Here is an 18,672-nt window from a genome sequence, read left to right as displayed (position 1 = left end):
TTAGTTATGTGATCTACCCATCTAATCTTCAGCATTCTTCTGTAGCACCACCTTTCGAAAGCTTCTATTCTCTTCTTGTATAAACTATTTATCATCCATGTTTCACTTCCATACATAGCTACACTCCATACAAATACTTTCAGAAACGACTTCCTGACACTTAAATCTATACTCGATGTTAACAAATTTCTCTTCTTCAGAAACGCTTTCCTTGCCATTGCCAGTCTACATTTTATATCCTCTCTACTTCGACCATCATCAGTTATTTTGCTCCCCAAACAGCAAAACTCCTTTACTATTTTAAGTGTCTCATTTCCTAATCTAATTCCCTCAGCATCACCTGACTTAATTCGACTACATTCCACTACCCTTGTTTCACTTTTGTTGATGTTCATCTTATATCCTCCCTTCAAGACACTATCCATTCCGTTCAACTGCTCTTCCAAGCCCTTTGCTGTCTCTGACAGAATTACAATGTCATCGGCGAACCTCAATCTTTTTATTTCTTCTCCATGGATTTCAATTCCTAATCCGAATTTTTCTTTTGTTTCCTTCACTGCTTGCTCAATATGCAGATTGAATAACATCGTCGAGAGATTACAACCCTGTCTCACTCCCTTCCCAACCATTGCTTCTCTTTCATATCACTCAACTCTTATAACTGACATCTGGTTTCTGTACAAATTGTAAATAGCCTTTCCCTCCCTGTATTTTCCCCCTGCCACCATCAGAATTTGAAAGAGAGTATTGCAGTCAACATTGTCAAAAGCTTTCTCTAAGTCTATAAATGCTAGAAACATAGGTTTGCCTTTGCTTAATCTAGCTTCTAAGATAAGTCATAGGGTCAGTATTGCCGCACGTGTTCCAATATTTTTGCGGAATTCAAACTGATCTTCCCCGAGGTCAGCTTCTACTAGTTTTTCCATTAGTCTGTTAAGAATTCATGTTAGTATTTTGCAGCAGTGACTTATTAAACTGATAGTTCGGTAATTTTCACATCTGTCAACATCTGCTTTCTTTGGGATTGGAATTATTACATTCTTCTTGAAGTCTGAGGGTATTTCACCTGTCTCATACATCTTGCTCACCATATGGTAGAGTTTTGTCAGGACTGGCTCTCCTAAGGCCGTCAGTAGTTCTAATGGAATGTTGTCTACTCCCGGGGCCTTGTTTCGACTCAGGTCTTTTAGTGATCTGTAAAACTCTTCATGCAGAATCATATCTCTCATTTCATCTTCATCTACATCCTCTTCCATTTCCATAATATTGTCCTCAAGTACATCACCCTTGTATAGACCCTCTATATACTGCTTCCACGTTTCTGCTTTCCCTTCTTTGCTTGGAACTGGGTTTCCATCTGAGCCCTTGATATTCATACAAGTGGTTCTCTTTTCTCCAAAGGTCTCTTTAATTTTCCTGTAGGCTGTATCTATCTTACCCCCAGAGAGATCAGCCTCTACATTCTTACACTTGTACTCTAGCCATGTCTGCTTAGCCATTTTGCACTTCCTGTCGATCTCTTTTTTTAGACGTTTGTATTTCTTTTTGCTGCTTCATTTACTGCGTTTTTATATTTTCCCCTGTCACCAATTAAATTCAATATTTCTTCTGTTACCCAAGGATTTCTACTAGCCCCCATCTTTTAACCTACTTGATCCTCTGCTGCCTTCACTACTTCATTCCTCAAAGCTACCCATTCTTCTTCTACTGTATTTCTTTCCCACATTCCTGTCAATTGTTCCCGTATGCTCTCCCTGAAACTCTGTACACCATCTGGTTTAGTCAGTTTATCCCGGTCCCATCTCCTTAAATTCCCACCTTTTTGCAGTTTCTTCAGTTTTAATCTATAGCCCATACCTAATAGATTGTGGTCATAGTCCACATCTGCCCCTGGAAATGTCTTACAATTTAAGACCTGGTTCCTAAATCTCTGTCTTACCATTATATAATCTATCAGAAACTTGTCAGAATCTCCAGGATTCTTCCATGTATACAACCATTTTTTTATGAATCTTGAACCAAGTGAAGATTAAGTTGTGCTCTGTTCAAAATTCTACCAGGCAGCTTCCTCTTTCATTTCTTACCCCCAATCCATAGTCACCTACTACATTTCCTTCTCTCCCTTTTCCTACTACCGAATTCCAGTCACCCATGACTATTACATTTTCATCTCCCTTCACTACCTGAATAATATCTTTTGTTTCATCATACATTTCTTCAATTTCTTCATCATCGGCAGAGCTAGTTGGCATATAAACTTGTACTACTGTAGTAGGTGTGGGCTTCGTGTCTATCTTGGCCACAATAATGCGTTCACTGTGCTGTTTGTAGTAGCTTACCCGCACTCCTATTTTTTTTATTGATTATTAAACCAACTCCTGCATTACCCCTATTTGATTTTGTATTTATAACCCTGTATTTACCTGACCAAAAGTCTTGTTCCTCCCGCCACTGAACTTCACTAATTCCCACTATATCTAACTTTAACCTATCCATTTCCCTTTTTAAATTTGCTAGCCTACCTGCCCGATTAAGAGATCTGACATTCCACACTCCGATCCATAGAACGCCAGTTTTCTTTCTCCTGATAATGACGTCCTCTTAAGTAGTCCCCACCCGGATATCCGAATGGGGGACTATTTTACCTCTGGAATATTTTACCCAAGAGGACGCCAATATCATTTAACCATACAGTTAAGCTGCATGCCCTCGGGAGAAATTACAGCTGTAGTTTCCCCTTGTTTTCAACCGTTTGCAGTACCAGCACAGCAAGGATGTTTTGGTTAGTGTTACAAGGCCAGATCAGTCAATTATCCAGACTGTTGCCCCTGCAATTACTGAAAAGGCAGCTACCCCTCTTCAGGAACCACACATTTGATTGGCCTCTCAACAGATACCCCTCCGTTGTGGTTGAACCTATGGTACTGCTAAGTGCATCACTGAGGCACACAAGCCTCCCCACCAACGGCAAGGTCCATGGTTCAAGAGGGGGGGGGGGGGGGTATCTACACATTACAAAACTCAAATTGCAAATATCTACAGAAACACCAGAGAAAATTCGCTTTATGAGCCATAGGAGAGATGTCCAGTGTATACACAGGGCAAAAACGAGGAGGAATAGCAGGGTAGGGATGACTGTCAAAACTGCTACTGCTACCTATAGGAGTAAGCAGAGGGACGTGACAGGAAGAGGATAGTGTGCTGTTAGGTGTAGCATCAAGAGCCACCTCCAGCACCAGACAAATAAATCAGAGATTAGTTCCAAAGAAAGTATATCAGTGATAAATACGGGAAGTTAACTATAAGTATCTCCAAATGGGGTAGATAGATCAAAAAAAATATTCCTAGGGCTGTCTGAGGCTCCCAAAACAACAGCCCATGCAAGAAGAGCCCAGAAATATCACTTTTGTAGTAACCAGCAGTTTATTCATGCTAGTGAAACAATGTGGCAACAATAGTGCACAACCTCAAAATTATATACTCAGAAGTGTTAAATGGTATATAGAACAGGTTACTTAAACACGCCGTGGCATTTTTGAGTAATCACAACGTATCATCTATTTCTGGCTAAGGCCTATAGCTTTCAGACTCACACTTATCTTTGTAAAAAAAATCTGACTGTCTATGTTTATTCTTTCTTAATAAAATGAGATCTAAGAGTGTTCACAAAAGATAAACCGTGGTTTATAGAAAACACAGATAATTATTACTGCATGACTATAAGGCCAATTGACAATACTGAAATGACTGCTGGACCAAAGGACAAAAATAAAGTGAAGGTGAAGGACATTGCTGCCCACGCTATTCTTGATTGTCCTGGTGTGTTTTCAGGTGGTAATCTGAGTTTCTCTCTCTTGTCAAGAATGATAAATTTAGTCACAGTGCTGGATGTCTTATTGTGGCTATTGTTCGCGGCGGAGGTATTGAGAGTATTGGTAACCTTGAAAGTTTTAGTAAGCGTGATGTTATTACTTACCACACATTTTTAATGTGGCTGAAGTTTTTAATAAAGACATCGGCACATCTTAGTTTTATTGTACAAGACCTTTTGTACTCAGGAGCCGTGGATATTGTGAGATGGATCTAGATGAAGTTGTTAATGTGTGGTGTAAGGAATCTGGTGTTTGTGAAGCAGTAAAATACGTTAGTGATTTGACGGTATATTATTATAAATAAAGAATCCTGATTCCCAAAGGTAGTGAGGGTGTAGGTGTCATATTCCTATGCTCTTTAATGGCTGTCCTTGCCTATCATAATCTCTCACCTTCCCCTTGCTCTGGGCCCCCCCTCCCATTCCCCTCAATAACTTCCACAATCATCTCATCCAAGGCAACCATTCAGCTTCCAGTTCTGGGAGAATGTGGTTGAGTGTATTTGAAGAAGGATTCCAGTTTTAAATTTAAGTTTCTAGTATTTCCCTATGAACAGCATTAACTTACCCCTAAAATGCTCCGAAGATATATATGTTGTGGTTTGTTTTTATATTGTGAGTAGGTCTTCCAGAAGATTGTAGCACTTGCAGAAAGCCAGAACACCTGGAACATTATTTTATTACTGTAGAAAACTGATATGTTGACTTATACACTATAAAGGACATGAAAATAATAATGCACTTAATTATGGTGAAATATCACTATCACTCAGCTTCTGAGCCACAAGACTTTTTGTCAGCAAGAGGATTGTAACAGGGAACAAAACATGACAGTACTACCTAACGAAAAGATGTCCATGTAGACAAGTGTGATGGGAAAAAAAAGAGTAAAGAAGCCAAAGAACAAATATGTTACAATAAGCATTCAAATTTTGGGTCAAGAGGAATATTTGATACGAGTCGATGCTTTGCACAGTGATGTAAAGTTAATGGCTGCTGTGACGACACATTATTGTGAGCATATTCACAGTTTGTGGTGACTTACTGATCTGTAGCTTAAACCCGAGATCTAGGTTAGGGTGGAGGGTGACAGTTTGGTTGTGAGTTGATGAAGAGACAAATGTTTAGCTAAAAAATGGTTATGCTGACAGACTAATTTGTACCTTATCGTGTTTGAATAACTCTACACTGATATCACATTACAGTCACCATGCTGTTTACAACGTTTGTCATATGTTTCTTACATCACTTGTCAAAGTTGATGACTCATAATGAATATTACTTTTTATCTTAAACGTCTTGTACAGTCTACTGTTCTGTACTTAAAATTAGATTGTTATTTAACCTGCTTTGTTAGCACTTATCACAAATATTTTATGGCATAAACATATGAACGAGTCAACAACCCTTTTAGAAGTATCTACAGTGTATGAGTGATGTGTCTATGTGAGTGTAGCTCTGTCTCCGGCTGAGGACAATGATCTGAGAAAGCAGCCAGGAGTACTATGTAATTATAGGTCATAGAAATCAGGTTATCACTTGTTCGGGCTGCAGATCAGTAGTGATAATCCCCGATGAGTAGGCCAGAGCTATTCCCAAAGAGACATTACAAGTTTTTCATCTTGACAAAACTAGTAGTTGGCAGATTGCAGCAGACGTATTGATATTGTGGAATGATTTTAGAAGGAATATTTTTGGCAGTGTGTGTGTTCAACACCGAAAAAAGTTGAACAAATGAAAGCATCCAGAATGAGATTTTCACTCTGCAGTGGAGTGTGCACTGATATAAAGTTTCACTTAAGGCCACAACAAAAACATCGAAAGGTACATACAGTAATTCAGTTGAGCCTTTTGGATTTCAAATTGTCTCTAAGCTGACACGGAGAGAACATATTAGTTCTATTAGTAACAGGATATCATGTGTAACATCCCTTACCGTATATGGAAACTATCAAGGTTATTATGCATAGCAGTTACTGCTTAATATCGATGACTTAAATACCATTCTTTGGACTATCCGTGTGTCGTATTTTTCATGTAGATAGAAAAAGATGTACGAGGAATGTTGACACTGGCAATTGTTGCACCTCAAATACTGTTTTATTATGTAAGTGCTACTGACATTAACTAAATTAGTAGTTTTTTTAACATAGTTACAGGGATTTAATTTTAGTGCATTTACAGCTATAGCAATATTATCGTATCCATACCTAGGAGATACCAGTGTTACAGCGAAGAAATAATTTAAGTTAATAACGTAGTCCATAAAGGGAAAGTTTTAGCTTTTAAAGAAAATATTGGTAACATGTATGTTAGTAATTACTAGTTTTCATGTCACTTCGGCGTTCACAGAACTATTATTTAAATAACTTATAATATAACTGGAAATCTATTACGCTTTGTCTCGATTTTGTCATGGCCGTAAAATAAATTCCATTTCGTGGCCTCTATATGTTTTCATTCATCGTATACCGTAATTTGCAACTGGACAACGGATGGACTGGGTTTCTCAGACACTCGGGGATTTCGTTTTAAAAATATCCGCAGTAGTACACTACTAATTGGTAAGCCATTGTAGCTTTCAGCTGAAGTTCTTAGAGGCCACTACTTGATTCATAACTCCACTTTGTTCGCCAGTTGATTGTAGACGCTGGAAGAAACATGTTGTGTGTATGAGAGACCCTTCCCTTCCGTTTAGTTAGCTGTTTTTCTGGTTACACCGAGTGCACAAGATACAACTTCACGAATTGAAACGGTTATTGGAAAATGGTACTGGCGTTTCAGATGTGGACCTAATTTTTTTCCAGAAAGTGAAGTGAGTGACTAACATTTGGACAGCGAAGATAACGTCATTCCTGTCAGGAACGTGAGTAGCCTACTCCACAAACCAATATACGGTGCATTGCCGAGGGCACCTTGTACCACTTCTAGTCATTTCTTCTCCTGTTCCACTTGCAAACAAAGCTAGGGGAAAGCGACTATCTAAAAGACTTCGTACAACCCCTAATATCTCGCATCTTATCATCATGGCACTTACGCGAAATGTGCGTTAGTGACAGTAGAATCGTTCTGTAGTCGGCCTCAAATGCTGATTCTCTAAATTTGCAGAATAGTGCCTTGCGGAAAGAGCATCTTCGTCTATTCAAGGATTCTCATTTGAGTTCATTAAGTATCTCCATAATAACTGCGTGCTGATCGAACCTACCAGTAACAAATCCAACATCCTGCCTCTGAATTGCTTCGATGTCTGCCCTTAATCCGACCTGGTGGGGATCCCCAGCACTCTAAAAGTACACAAGAATGAGTCACACTGACGTTGAATACGCCGTCTCCTTTATGAATGAGCTGCTCTTTCCCAATACCCTTCCAATAAGACGAAGTCGAACATTCGCCTTCCTTACTATCAAACTGACGTGCTCATTTCATTTCATATCGCTTTGCAATGTTACGCCTAGGTATTAAATCGAAGTGACACTGTCAAGCTGCACCTCGATACCCTTGTCTCTGATGCATACTAGCCATCGAGGAGCACGTATTGGATTCTATTACTGAAAACGTTTTTGAGCCATTCACATACGTGAGAGCCAAAGTGCATGCTCGGATGTTCATCAACAATGTGCAGTGGGACACCATGTCAAATGCTACCACTAGAGTTTGTTGAACATCTGTGTAACGTTCTTAAGTAAATGATGCCGTGACGAAAACACGTTACTTTTCGTCGCTTCTCTATCTCTCTGTCTTTTTTTTTTTCCTCCCTACCTTTCTCCGCCACCCCCCTCTCCCCCTCTCTCATCCACTAATTCAATTTGGTAAGAGTGTAAGACTGATGAACAATACTTAAGAATAGCTCCAACAAGTGTTTTGACAGCCACTTCTATCGAGGATGGTTACATTTCTTTAAGATTCTCCCTGTGAGTCTCAACTGGGAAGCAGCTTTTTCCAGACTTTATTTTATGTGGTCAATCCGTTTTAGATCACTCCACATGATTACTGCTAGGTGTGTTACGGTAGTTTCTGTTTCCATTAATTTGCCACCGATAGTGTAATCTAACATTAGTCGATATTTTCACATATTTATGTGCAGTTTATTACATTTACTGGCGTTCAGGACTAACTGCCAGTCCCTCTCCAGTCATCTATCCCCTCCATGGCTTCGTGAATATCGCTAGTCTTCTGGCTTTACAAACATCTATAGACAACAGTACCGTCCAATAATAGCCTTGCGTTATCCACCAGATCTTAGTATAAATAGTAAGTAGTAAGACCCTGTAACACCATAGAATAAATCTCTCTGGAGTGAGCATTGCGTTCTGCGCATGTTGTCAACATTAAGCCTGGATTGTCACATGTTTTCGGGATTTCGCTGTGCGTGTGTGCTTTCTGCAGCGTTTGAAGTTTATAATATAAAGAGTTTTTTTGTGTTTCACCGTTTGTTGATAGTGTAATAGCGATGGTGAATTACTATTGTTGCTACGGATGCAAAGAAAAATATGTGAAAGGAGGGATAGTATCTTTTCATGGGTACATACCATGTAGCTCTAATTATAGTTATCATATTAGTAAGAGACACTGTATATATTTAATAATTTCGAGACGCATTATAATTAAGGCTTGATTCTGTAGACCTATTTTTCTACGATTTTATGACTATATAATAGATATTACGGCTCGTACAAAAGCTTACAAACAATCGCTTCCTTTCGTAAATTTGCTAGTGGAACAGGAAAGGGAATGGTTAGTTGTTTCAGCAAATACTATCCTCCATGCATTTATCAGTGACTTGTCGATTATGTATATAGATTACTGAGTCTACTATTTATTTAATAAACTGGGAGCAAGTACGTAAAATGCGTTAAATAAATACTTAAAAGTGTCACCAGTAAGGAAAGTTGTGCTTTAGGTCGCAAAAACGAGAAAATAAATACGCAGAAATAGCGAAAAAAAGGACGAATTAGCAGGGATATAATCGCTAATTTGTGGCAAATTCGGTGTTTTTCGGACACTTGCAAAAGTGCTAGCGTACTGTCAAGTCGTTTTGCAAGACTATCACTGCAAAAATGTACGTCAGGCTCTGTAATACTATAAAGTGCCGTATCATACCGAAAACTACCAAAAATCGAGTGCATCTCAATTGTGACACCTATCGCAAAGAAGCAGGATGTAATATCACTTTCCCTTAAAAGTTACGTAGCTGGTTTATTCCCGGTATCGAATGGATACTGTTAAAATGTCTGCGCAACATATATAAATAATCCACGATACGTTCGAAAAGAATCCGTCTGTACTAGGGATGTAGTGACATTCTAAATACACATGGCGCTATACGGACAAACACACGACGTCCCGAAAACAAGTGAATAGGTCGGCAATGTATATTAACAACACAAAATCTGTTCTGCGCATGTGAATATTCCCTCCAGAGATATTTACTCTATGTGTAACATTCCCGAAATTACTCTTACATCTATCCTCCCTGTTCTATGCAACGGCCTTGCCGCAGTGGAAACACCGGTTCCCTTCAGATCACCGAAGTTACGCGCTGTCGGGCATGGCCGGCACTTGGATGGGTGACCATCCGGGCCGCCATGAGCTGTTGCCAATTTTCTTGGTGCACTCAGCCTCGTGATGCCAATTGAGGTGTTACTTGACCGAACAGTAGCGGCTCCGGTCAAAGAAAACCATCATAACGCCCAAGAGAGCGGTTTGCTGACCACAATCCCCTCCTATCCACATCCTCAGCTGAGGATGACATGGCGGTCGGATGGTCCCGATGGGCCACTTGTGGCCAGAAGACGGAGTGTTGCTGCTGCTTTCTGTTCTTTTAGGAACGACTTCTATCTGCAAGGTAGTGCTAACACTCCCACTGTTCGAGAAGCACGTTATGGAACTCAGCAACGATTTACACCGGTGGTTCCCAGCCCTTCCGAAACCCCACTATCCCTCAGCTAGTTCTGATATTAGCTGATCTCCTCCACCTGCCCGCCCCCCCCCCCCCCGACCCTGCCTGCTCCCCCCCCCCCTCCCTACCACCACCACCATTACCAACAATAGCGCCTAACTAAACTTTACAATGAAAAATAATTTTTATTGCAAATTTTCATTTTTAAAATGACGAAAGATAAATGATGTTTAGTTTTTGTGGGTGTTCGCATTAAACTATGCACTACCGAGTCAGTGATAGAATTATACAGCTTACACTTGGATGACAAAATTCATGGGCTAGCGATATGCACATGTACAGATGGAGGTAAATCGGGTGCACATGGTACAGGGTGGCACAGGGGAACGGGAAATTTTGAACCTTACAGTTGGCAGCACTGTAGCGCCGGCAGATGTTCCAAAACTTGCACAATTGATGTGAACGCATTGCCATTTAGCAATCATGAATTGGACTGGTGCGGAACGTCCAGTAGCTGTGAGAGCATTTTACAAAAATGGTGATAGTGCGACTGCCGCGCAAGGAACATTTCGACAGCATTACCAGCTTGGACGTCATGGACGTGTCCCATTTGCACATGTGATTACAACGTGGGTGTGTAATTTTGAAGAAACAGGGTCTGCCTTGAGAAAGAAACCTCCAGGTGGCATTCCAACGGTACGTACCCCAGAGAACATTGCAGCTGCTAGAGCTGCAATTGAGAGAAGTCCTCGCCGCTCCGTTCGACAGCATGCATCTTCACTAGGGATTAAGCGACGAAGCTTACAAAGAATACTGCACGAATTAGACTTCCATCCCTATAAGTTGCAGATTGTGCAACACTTACATGAACGAGACCCAGCGTCACTTATGGAGTTAAGTAACCAGATATTGGCTAAAATGAACGAGGACGCGAATTTCCTTGGTAACTTATGGATATCAGACGAAGCCCGTTTCCACCTGAACGGATTCGTGAACAAACAGAATTGTCGTTATTGGGCACAGGACCAATCCTTGTGAGTTTCACCAGCGACCACTACATAGCGCCAAGGTCACAATATGGTATGCTGTATCATGTCATGGTGTTATCGGCCCGTATTTTTCTGAAGGTGAGGTGGTAGTGCAGTGACAGTAACATCCGCTCGATATGTTGAAATGCCTAAAACATTCTTTACACCGAGACTGTACGAGCTTAATCTTAACGTCAAAAACATGTGGTTTCAGCAGGACGGAGCCACGCCACACACTGCTCGACAATGGATGGTAGCAGTTCGTCAATTGTTTGGAAGACGCGTTATTTCACGTAACGGCGACATTGCATGGCCTGCGAGATCCACTGATGTTAGTGTGTGCGGCTTCTTCCTGTGGGGATATCTTAAAGGCAAGGTGTGCCGTACACGTCCTGCAACAATCCATGAACTGAAGGAGAACATTGAAAACGAAATCACTGCCATTCCCCAAGATTTGCTACACCGCGCATTCCAGAGTTTTCATAACAGGCTGCTAGAGTATGAACGCCGAATGGGAGCACATCTTTCCGATGTTGTTGTCTTCAGTCCTGAGACTGGTTTGATGCAGCTCTCCATGCTACTCTATCCTGTGCAAGCTGCTTCATCTCCCAGTACCTACTGCAACCTACATCCTTCTGAATCTGCTTAGTGTACTCATCTCTCGGTCTCCCTCTACGATTTTTACCCTCCACGCTGCCCTCCAATGCTAAATTTGTGATCCCTTGATGCCTCAAAACATGTCCTACCAACCGATCCCTTCTTCTAGTCAAGTTGTGCCACAAACGTCTCTTCTCCCCAATCCTATTCAATACCTCCTCATTAGTTACGTGATCTATCCACCTTATCTTCAGTATTCTTCTGTAGCACCACATTTCGAAACCGATGTCATCTTTAAAAAGTAAAGAGACACGTTTGCATAGAGCAGCAGCGTTTGCATAGAGTTGTCAGAGCTAACAGAAAACAACACTGTGTGAAATGACCACAGATATCAATGTGGGACGTACAACGAACGTATCCGTTAGGACAGTGCTGCGAAATTTGGCGTTATTGGGCTACGGCAGCAGTCTACCGACCCGAGTGCCTTTGTTAACAACACATCACCTGCCTCGCCTCTCCTGGGCTCATCACCATTTCGGCTGGACCCTAGACGACTGGAAAACCGTGGCCTGGTCACATGAGTCCTGATTTCGGTTTGTAAGAGCTGATTGCATTATTCGAGTATGGCGCAAACCCCGCGAAGCCATGGACCAGGTTGTCATCAAGGTACTGGGCAAGCTGGTGGTGGCTCCATAACGGCGTGACTGTGTTTACGTGCAGTGGACTGGGTCCTCTGGTGAAACTGAACCGATGACTAACTGGAAATGGTTATGCCTGGGTATTTGGAGACCGTTTGCAGCCATTCATGGACTTCATGTTCCCAAACAACAATGGAAATTTTATGGATGACTGCGTCACGTCACCGGACCACAGTTGTTCGCGATCGTCTCGGAGAACATTATGGGCATTTCAAGCGAATGATTTGGCAGTCCAGATCGTCCGAAATGAATCCCATCGAACTTTTATGGGACATAATCGATAGGTCAGTTCGTTTACGAAATTCTGCTCTGGCAACACTTTCGCAATTATGGACGGCTATAGAGGCAGGAACTTCCAGCGACTTGTTCAGTCTATTCCACGTCACGTTTGTGCACTGTTGGGTGTAAGGAGGTCCGACATGAGATTAGGTGGTACCCCGTGACTTTTGTCAACATCTTTGTTATGTATTAAAAAAAAATTTAATGGTATTTTTAAAATGGTGCTCCAACGCGTCGCTGGTACTACCTACAACTTCTTCTAAAAAAAAAAAAAAAAGGACGTTATCTACCTACATTGAGATAGACACTCGCTACAAAACATGCTTCCTCTGCACCGCTCCTCTCCCTAGCGACACTTGCTGCACCCAAGCCTTGCACTCCCATTTTAATTAATAGTAATTTAGTGTGGCACAGTGAGTGGGTGCAAAATGTCGTGTGACACAGTGGATTGGTGCAAGTCTTTCAATAGAACGACGCTTCAGTGACTTGCGTGTCCCCAAATTACCCTAGTTATCCAGTGGCAATAGGCAGCCTACAGTTTAACGCGGATCCGAACGAACTGTCGTTTTTGGCCTTTGAAGGTAAGGTTAAAAAAAGCAGACTGACAATTTCGTGATCCATTCGGGACTCCATCCCGCGATCTCTCGCAAACTTGCGACGGTTGCAGTGAAATGGCAGGGGAAACTTCCGGTGACCGTTAGTATTTTGAAACGCTCTCTTTATCCATTGCTACGCGCATCATCTAAACACTGTCCTCTTCTTTGCTTGTAAAAAAATTATGCAAGTAAAGATTTTTATGGCAAATCCACCAGGATTTCACACATCTTTAGCCGTTTCTGTAAAAGAAGGGAATTTATGGGGAAACGGGAATTTAAACTGCCAAGTCCTTGTGAAACAACTAGCAATTTTCATTCAGGCGCTCTACAAACCATTATTTTTCGCTATATAGACCTGTAAGCAGCATTGAGTGATGTGATAAACATTGATGGTTGGGATGATAGTTCTTGACATCAAGCAAGAGGGTGATCAAACTTTTACAACTTTCTTGTTTGACATCTCGCAAAGTAAAAGTGTGGATATAAGAAACTGTAAGCTCGAAAGCGAAAGCTGTATTAAGGCTGTTGAAAGAGTAAGATACGAGGAATTGATTCTGAAATGCGTAGTGAAAGAGCCTTATAAATTCAGCAGGAGTATCTAAAATTAATTTTAATGAAACACAAGCAACCATCCCGAAATTAAGAAGGATAGCATTCGAAATAATTGAGACAGTAATAGTAAACATGGAAACTAGGTTCAAGGACATTCAAGAAACGATTTCACAAAACTTTAAAATGAACAAAAGTTTTCAGGTTATAGTAGGCCAAACAATTTCCCGACACGTGACGTTGAAAATATGCTAACATCCTTTCTTTTACAATGACAAACTGAAAGGAGAGCTTACGTTTATTTGCAACAGTCACGATAAACACCTGCATCCTCAGGATCTTCTTAAATCCATTATAAAAAATGGATTAAAATATGTGTTTTCTGAATGTGTGAAATAAATGTCGTTATGTCTTGCATTTCCAGTGTCCACAGCTTCTTACGAAAGACACATGAGCACGTTAAAAGGTGTTATGACCTACCTTCGCAACACAATGACAAATGGCAGACTGTCAAACTAGGCGTTTTTGGTTGTATAGAAGGGATCTGTGAAATCTTCAACGAAGTGGCGGCATTTCAAATCTCATGTTATCGATGTCTACGCGCAGGAAAAGGTTAAAATGGCTCTGAGCATTAAGGGACTTAACTTCTAAGGTCATCAGTCCCCCAGAACTTAGAACTACTTAAACCTACCTAACCTAAGGACAGCACACACGTCCATGCCCGTGGCAGGATTCGAACCTGCGACCGCAGCGGTCACGCGGTTCCAGACTGTAGCGCCTAGAGCCGCTCGGCCACTCCGGCCGGCACAGGAAAAGGACAGCCTTTTTAAATTTACAAGTTTTTGTTTCAACATTCTTTTCTTTTCTCGAATTTCGTAATTCTTCGATTACGCTGCAGAAAATGCTACAGCCCAGGTTGTAGCTGCAATCACGACGCCCTGAGATTTGCTTCCCATTCTATATATAAAAAAAAGGATGTTAGAAATAAGCAGTACTAATTGTCTCACTGACTCATTAGTTTGTGGCTTAACAAAGCACCTACAAAAACTGGGTCAGTAAAATTTTTACAGTTTACTTATAACACAAAACTAATGTTACGTCTCAGACCGCATCTTACGTGCAAAAAAATAGCTCTGAGCACTATGGGACTTAACATCTGAGGACATCAGTTCCCTAGACTTAGAACTACTTAAACCTAACTAACCTAAGGACCTCACACACATCCATGCCCGAGGCAGGATTCGAACCTGCGACCGTAGTAGCAGCGCGGTTCCGGACTGAAGCGCCTGGAACCGCTTTGCGGTTAGTTATTAGTTTTCGTGTGTTACTCTATTTTGTATGTCTGAACGGTATAGATACATCTACTCTACATCTTCATGACTGCTGTGCAATTTACGCTTAAGTGCCTGGCAGAGGGTTCTTCGAACCACATTCAGACTACAGTATTTCTCTACCGCTCCACTCTAACAGCGCGTGGAAAAAAATGAGCACTTAAATTTTTCTCTGTGGGCTCTGATTCCCCTTATTTTATTACGCAGACCATTTCTCCTCATGTACGTTGGCGACTACAAAATATTTTCGCGTTAGAAGTCGGTGACTGAAATTTTGTGAAAAGATCTCGTCCAAACGAGAAACGCATTTGTTTTTATGACTGCAACCCCAACTCTGTTATCATATGCGTGACACACTTTATCTGTTCGCGATATAGAGAACGAGCTGTACTTTGGACTTTTTCACTGTCCTCCGTCAATCCTATCTGGTGAGGATCCCATACCGCACGGCAATATTCTACACTGAAGCGCCATGGAAACTGGCATAGGCATTCGTATTCAAATACAGAGATACGTAAACAGGCAGAGTACAATGTTGCAGTCGGCAACGCCGCTGTAAGACAACAAGTATCTGGGGCAGTTGTTAGATCGGTTACTGCTGCTACAATGGCAGCTTATCAAGAGTTAAATGAGTCTGAACGTGGTGTTATAGTCGGCGCACGAGCGATGGGGCACAGCATCTCCGAGGTAGCGATGAAGTGGGGATTTTCCCATACGACCAGTGCACGAGTGTACCGTGAATATCAGGAATCCGGTAAAACATCAAATCTCCGAAACCGCAGCGGTCGGAAAAAGATTCTGCAAGAATGGGACCAACGAAGACTGAAGAGAATCGTTCAACACGACAGAAGTGCAACCCTTCCGCAAATTGCAGCAGATTTCAATGCTTGAACATCAACAAGTGTCAGCGTACGAACCAACCAGCGAAACATCATCGATATGGGCTTTCGGAGCCGAAGGCCCAGGTACTCTTGATGTCTGCACGACACAAAGCTTTACATCTCACCAGGGCCCATCAACATCGACATTGAACTGTTGATGATTGGGAACATGTTGCTTGGTCGGCCGAGTCTCGTTTCAAATTGTATAGAGCGGATGGACGTGTATCGGTATGGAGATACCATCATGAATCCATGGACGCTGCATGTCAGCAGGAGACTGTTCAAGCGGGTGGAGGCTCTGTAATGGTGTGGGGCGTGTGCAGTTGGAGTGATACGGGACCCCTGATACGTCTAGATAGGTCTCTGATGGGTGACACATACGTACGCATCCTGTCTGATCACCTGCATTCATCCATGTCGATTATGCATTCCGTTGGACTTGGGCAGCTCCAACAGGACAATGCGACACCCCACACGTCCAGAATTGCTACAGAGTGATTCCAGGAACACTTTTCTGAATTTAAACACTTCCGCTGACCACTAAACTCCCTAGACATGAACATTATTGAGCATATCTGCCATCTCTTGCAACGTGCTGTTCAGAAGTGATCTCCACCCTCTCGTACTCTCACGAATTTATGGACAACGCTGCAGGATTCATGGTGTCAATTCCCCGCAGCACTACTTCAGACATTAGTCGCTTCAATGCCATGTTGTGTTGCGGCACTTCTGCGTGCTCGCGGGGGCATACACGATATTAGGCAGCTGTATCAGTTTCCTTGGCTCTTCAGTGTACGGGCAAGCGTAGTGTAGACAATCTGCTTAGCAGAAGTGTTGCATCTTCTAAGAGTTCCGACAGTAAAACGCAGTCTTTGGTTTGCCTTCCCCACAATATTATACAGGGTGGTCCACTGATCGTACCGGAGCAAATATCTCACGAAACAAGCGTCAAACGAAAAAACTACAAAGTACGAAACTTGTCTAGCTTGAAGGGGGAAACCAGATGGCGCTATGGTTGGCCCGCTAGATGGCGTTGCCATAGGTCAAACGGATATCAACTGCGTTTTCTTAAATAGGAAATATAGCCTATGCCATAGTCCTGTACGGGAATTTCATAACAAATAACAATACCTTAGCTATGTGAAAACGTATGTGTTGTCCAATTTCTTCTATCTTCGAAAATAACCCGTATAAACTGGTGGAATCTACATTTTGTATGAGAAATTCGAGGTGTACAGTCAACAACATCGTTGCCTCGGATTGCGTAAAGTAGGTTTCTTAAACTGGTGGGTCTATGTCGAAGTGGAATAGTTTAGAACTGCTGTGTGCGTCCAAGCTGCAACTGCTTATCTCGGAGTGTACGGCAGCTGCCTGCAAAGGTGGTCACGAGGAGTCGGCAACCGGAAGAACTCAGCCTTTGACGTGTACAAAGAATGCGCCTACCTGTCTGATACTGCCTGCGGCAGCGAGGGCTGGCGAAGTGACCAGTGTGCTGGGTGAGCACGACAGAAGCGGACGTTTGTGTGTTGCGTGAGAGAAGATTCAAAATGATGGGTGTTTGCACTGGACATACTGATAACATCCGAATTCCTGCCACTCCAATAACCCCCAGATGCCCTCCATGGCCAGGGGTGGTGGGCTCTGGAATACACATGCGTCCATAACTCCGACTGCGGCCACGGCAGTAATTTTCACAGACCTTTCTATGCGGCACTGGTGGGGTGCATGGGGACGGGCGAGCTGTGTGTGGATATCAAAACAGGAGCGGGCGGGATGCGCCAGTGTTTCAGCTACCTCCGACATCTAGTCATGACAACTGCTGCTACGGACTGGATCGTGGTTTTAGTGTGTCGTGTTTAGCGCTTCTCAATACGTATCAGTGGACTCTGTCTTGCAGTTACATTTGTTGTTATCACTTTCCTATGATGCAGTAGGGCTTCCTCCTTCCGAAAGTAGCGGAGAGAACCAATTTGAGGATTCTATAGTGCTTTAAAAACCCAATCGCCACTTCAGATTTCCGACACATAGCGACCTCCAACACCTAGCCACGACAAGCGATATAACAACAGATTGGATCGTGGTTTAAGTGTGTCGCGTCTATTGCTTCTCAATACATAGCAGTGGTATTTCCTGTTGTCTCTGTTGTATTACGCACCTTGCTCCATCCAACAGAATGTAGCAGAGACAACCAATTTAGAAATTCTACAGTACTTTTAAAAACCCAGGCAACCCAATCGCGTTGCTTATAAGTCTACTGCGCGCACGCTCGCGTTCGGGTGTGGGTCTCTCTCCTGATTCGTGCGACGGGGGCTCTGCTGTTGGCAGCAAATGGCACGCACCTCGCGATCGCTAATTTGCGTGATCGGTAAGACTTTTTTTCATCAGATATTTGTAGTGGAATGTTGTGATGGAAGAGAGTGTTAGTGCTCTCAAACGTTTGTGTGCACAAGACCTCAGATATATTTAGTGCTACGATCTGTTTGTGATGGAAATTTAATTACTTGATTTGCATAATGTTGGTGTGTTAGTGTTGGTGTGCTATACTCAAACGTTGAAAATATGTTGTATTACGACGAAGGATCACCATAAGGTGAAAGTGAGTGTTTTAAGCGATCTATTTGACTCCTGTAAATTGTTGAACTATTAATTTGAAAGGGTGGTGCAAACGGCTTATTTCACTCTGTTTTTGATATCGAAATTGCGTCTGCTTTCTCTTTGTCTCCAGCATTAGGTGACAGGAATGCAGTATTCTGAGGAGAGGAGCAAACCTCCATCTGCATGTTTCGGGACGTTGGTTGACACTGACAATCATTTAGTGGCCTATTGAGAAAGACAGGTACAGGAAGCGAGTCTGCACTTTCCCGATCAACAGAATGCCAGCATTTGATGCTTTGTTTGCAGGCCGCGAGATCAAAGGAGGTTGATATGTGGTCTGTGGTCGGT

At 42.3% G+C, this 18,672-nt stretch overlaps 1 protein-coding gene and 1 pseudogene across 1 annotated transcript in view; one reads left to right on the top strand and one right to left on the bottom strand.

The window, feature by feature from the left end:
• The window catches only part of LOC126284667 (NADPH oxidase 4-like), a 189,389-nt gene that overhangs the window by 126,446 nt on the left and 44,271 nt on the right, over positions 1 to 18,672 (bottom strand). The window contains exon 2 of the mRNA XM_049983771.1: positions 4,440 to 4,535. Within this exon, the coding sequence (XP_049839728.1) occupies positions 4,440 to 4,535 (96 nt within the window). The remainder of the gene's footprint in view (positions 1 to 4,439; positions 4,536 to 18,672) is intronic.
• Positions 9,353 to 9,470, top strand: LOC126285520 (5S ribosomal RNA; annotated as a pseudogene).

The sequence above is a fragment of the Schistocerca gregaria genome, chromosome 8 (genome assembly GCF_023897955.1).
Source record: "Schistocerca gregaria isolate iqSchGreg1 chromosome 8, iqSchGreg1.2, whole genome shotgun sequence".
NCBI classification, from domain to species: domain Eukaryota; kingdom Metazoa; phylum Arthropoda; class Insecta; order Orthoptera; family Acrididae; genus Schistocerca; species Schistocerca gregaria.
This window is presented reverse-complemented; position numbering and strand designations above follow the sequence as displayed.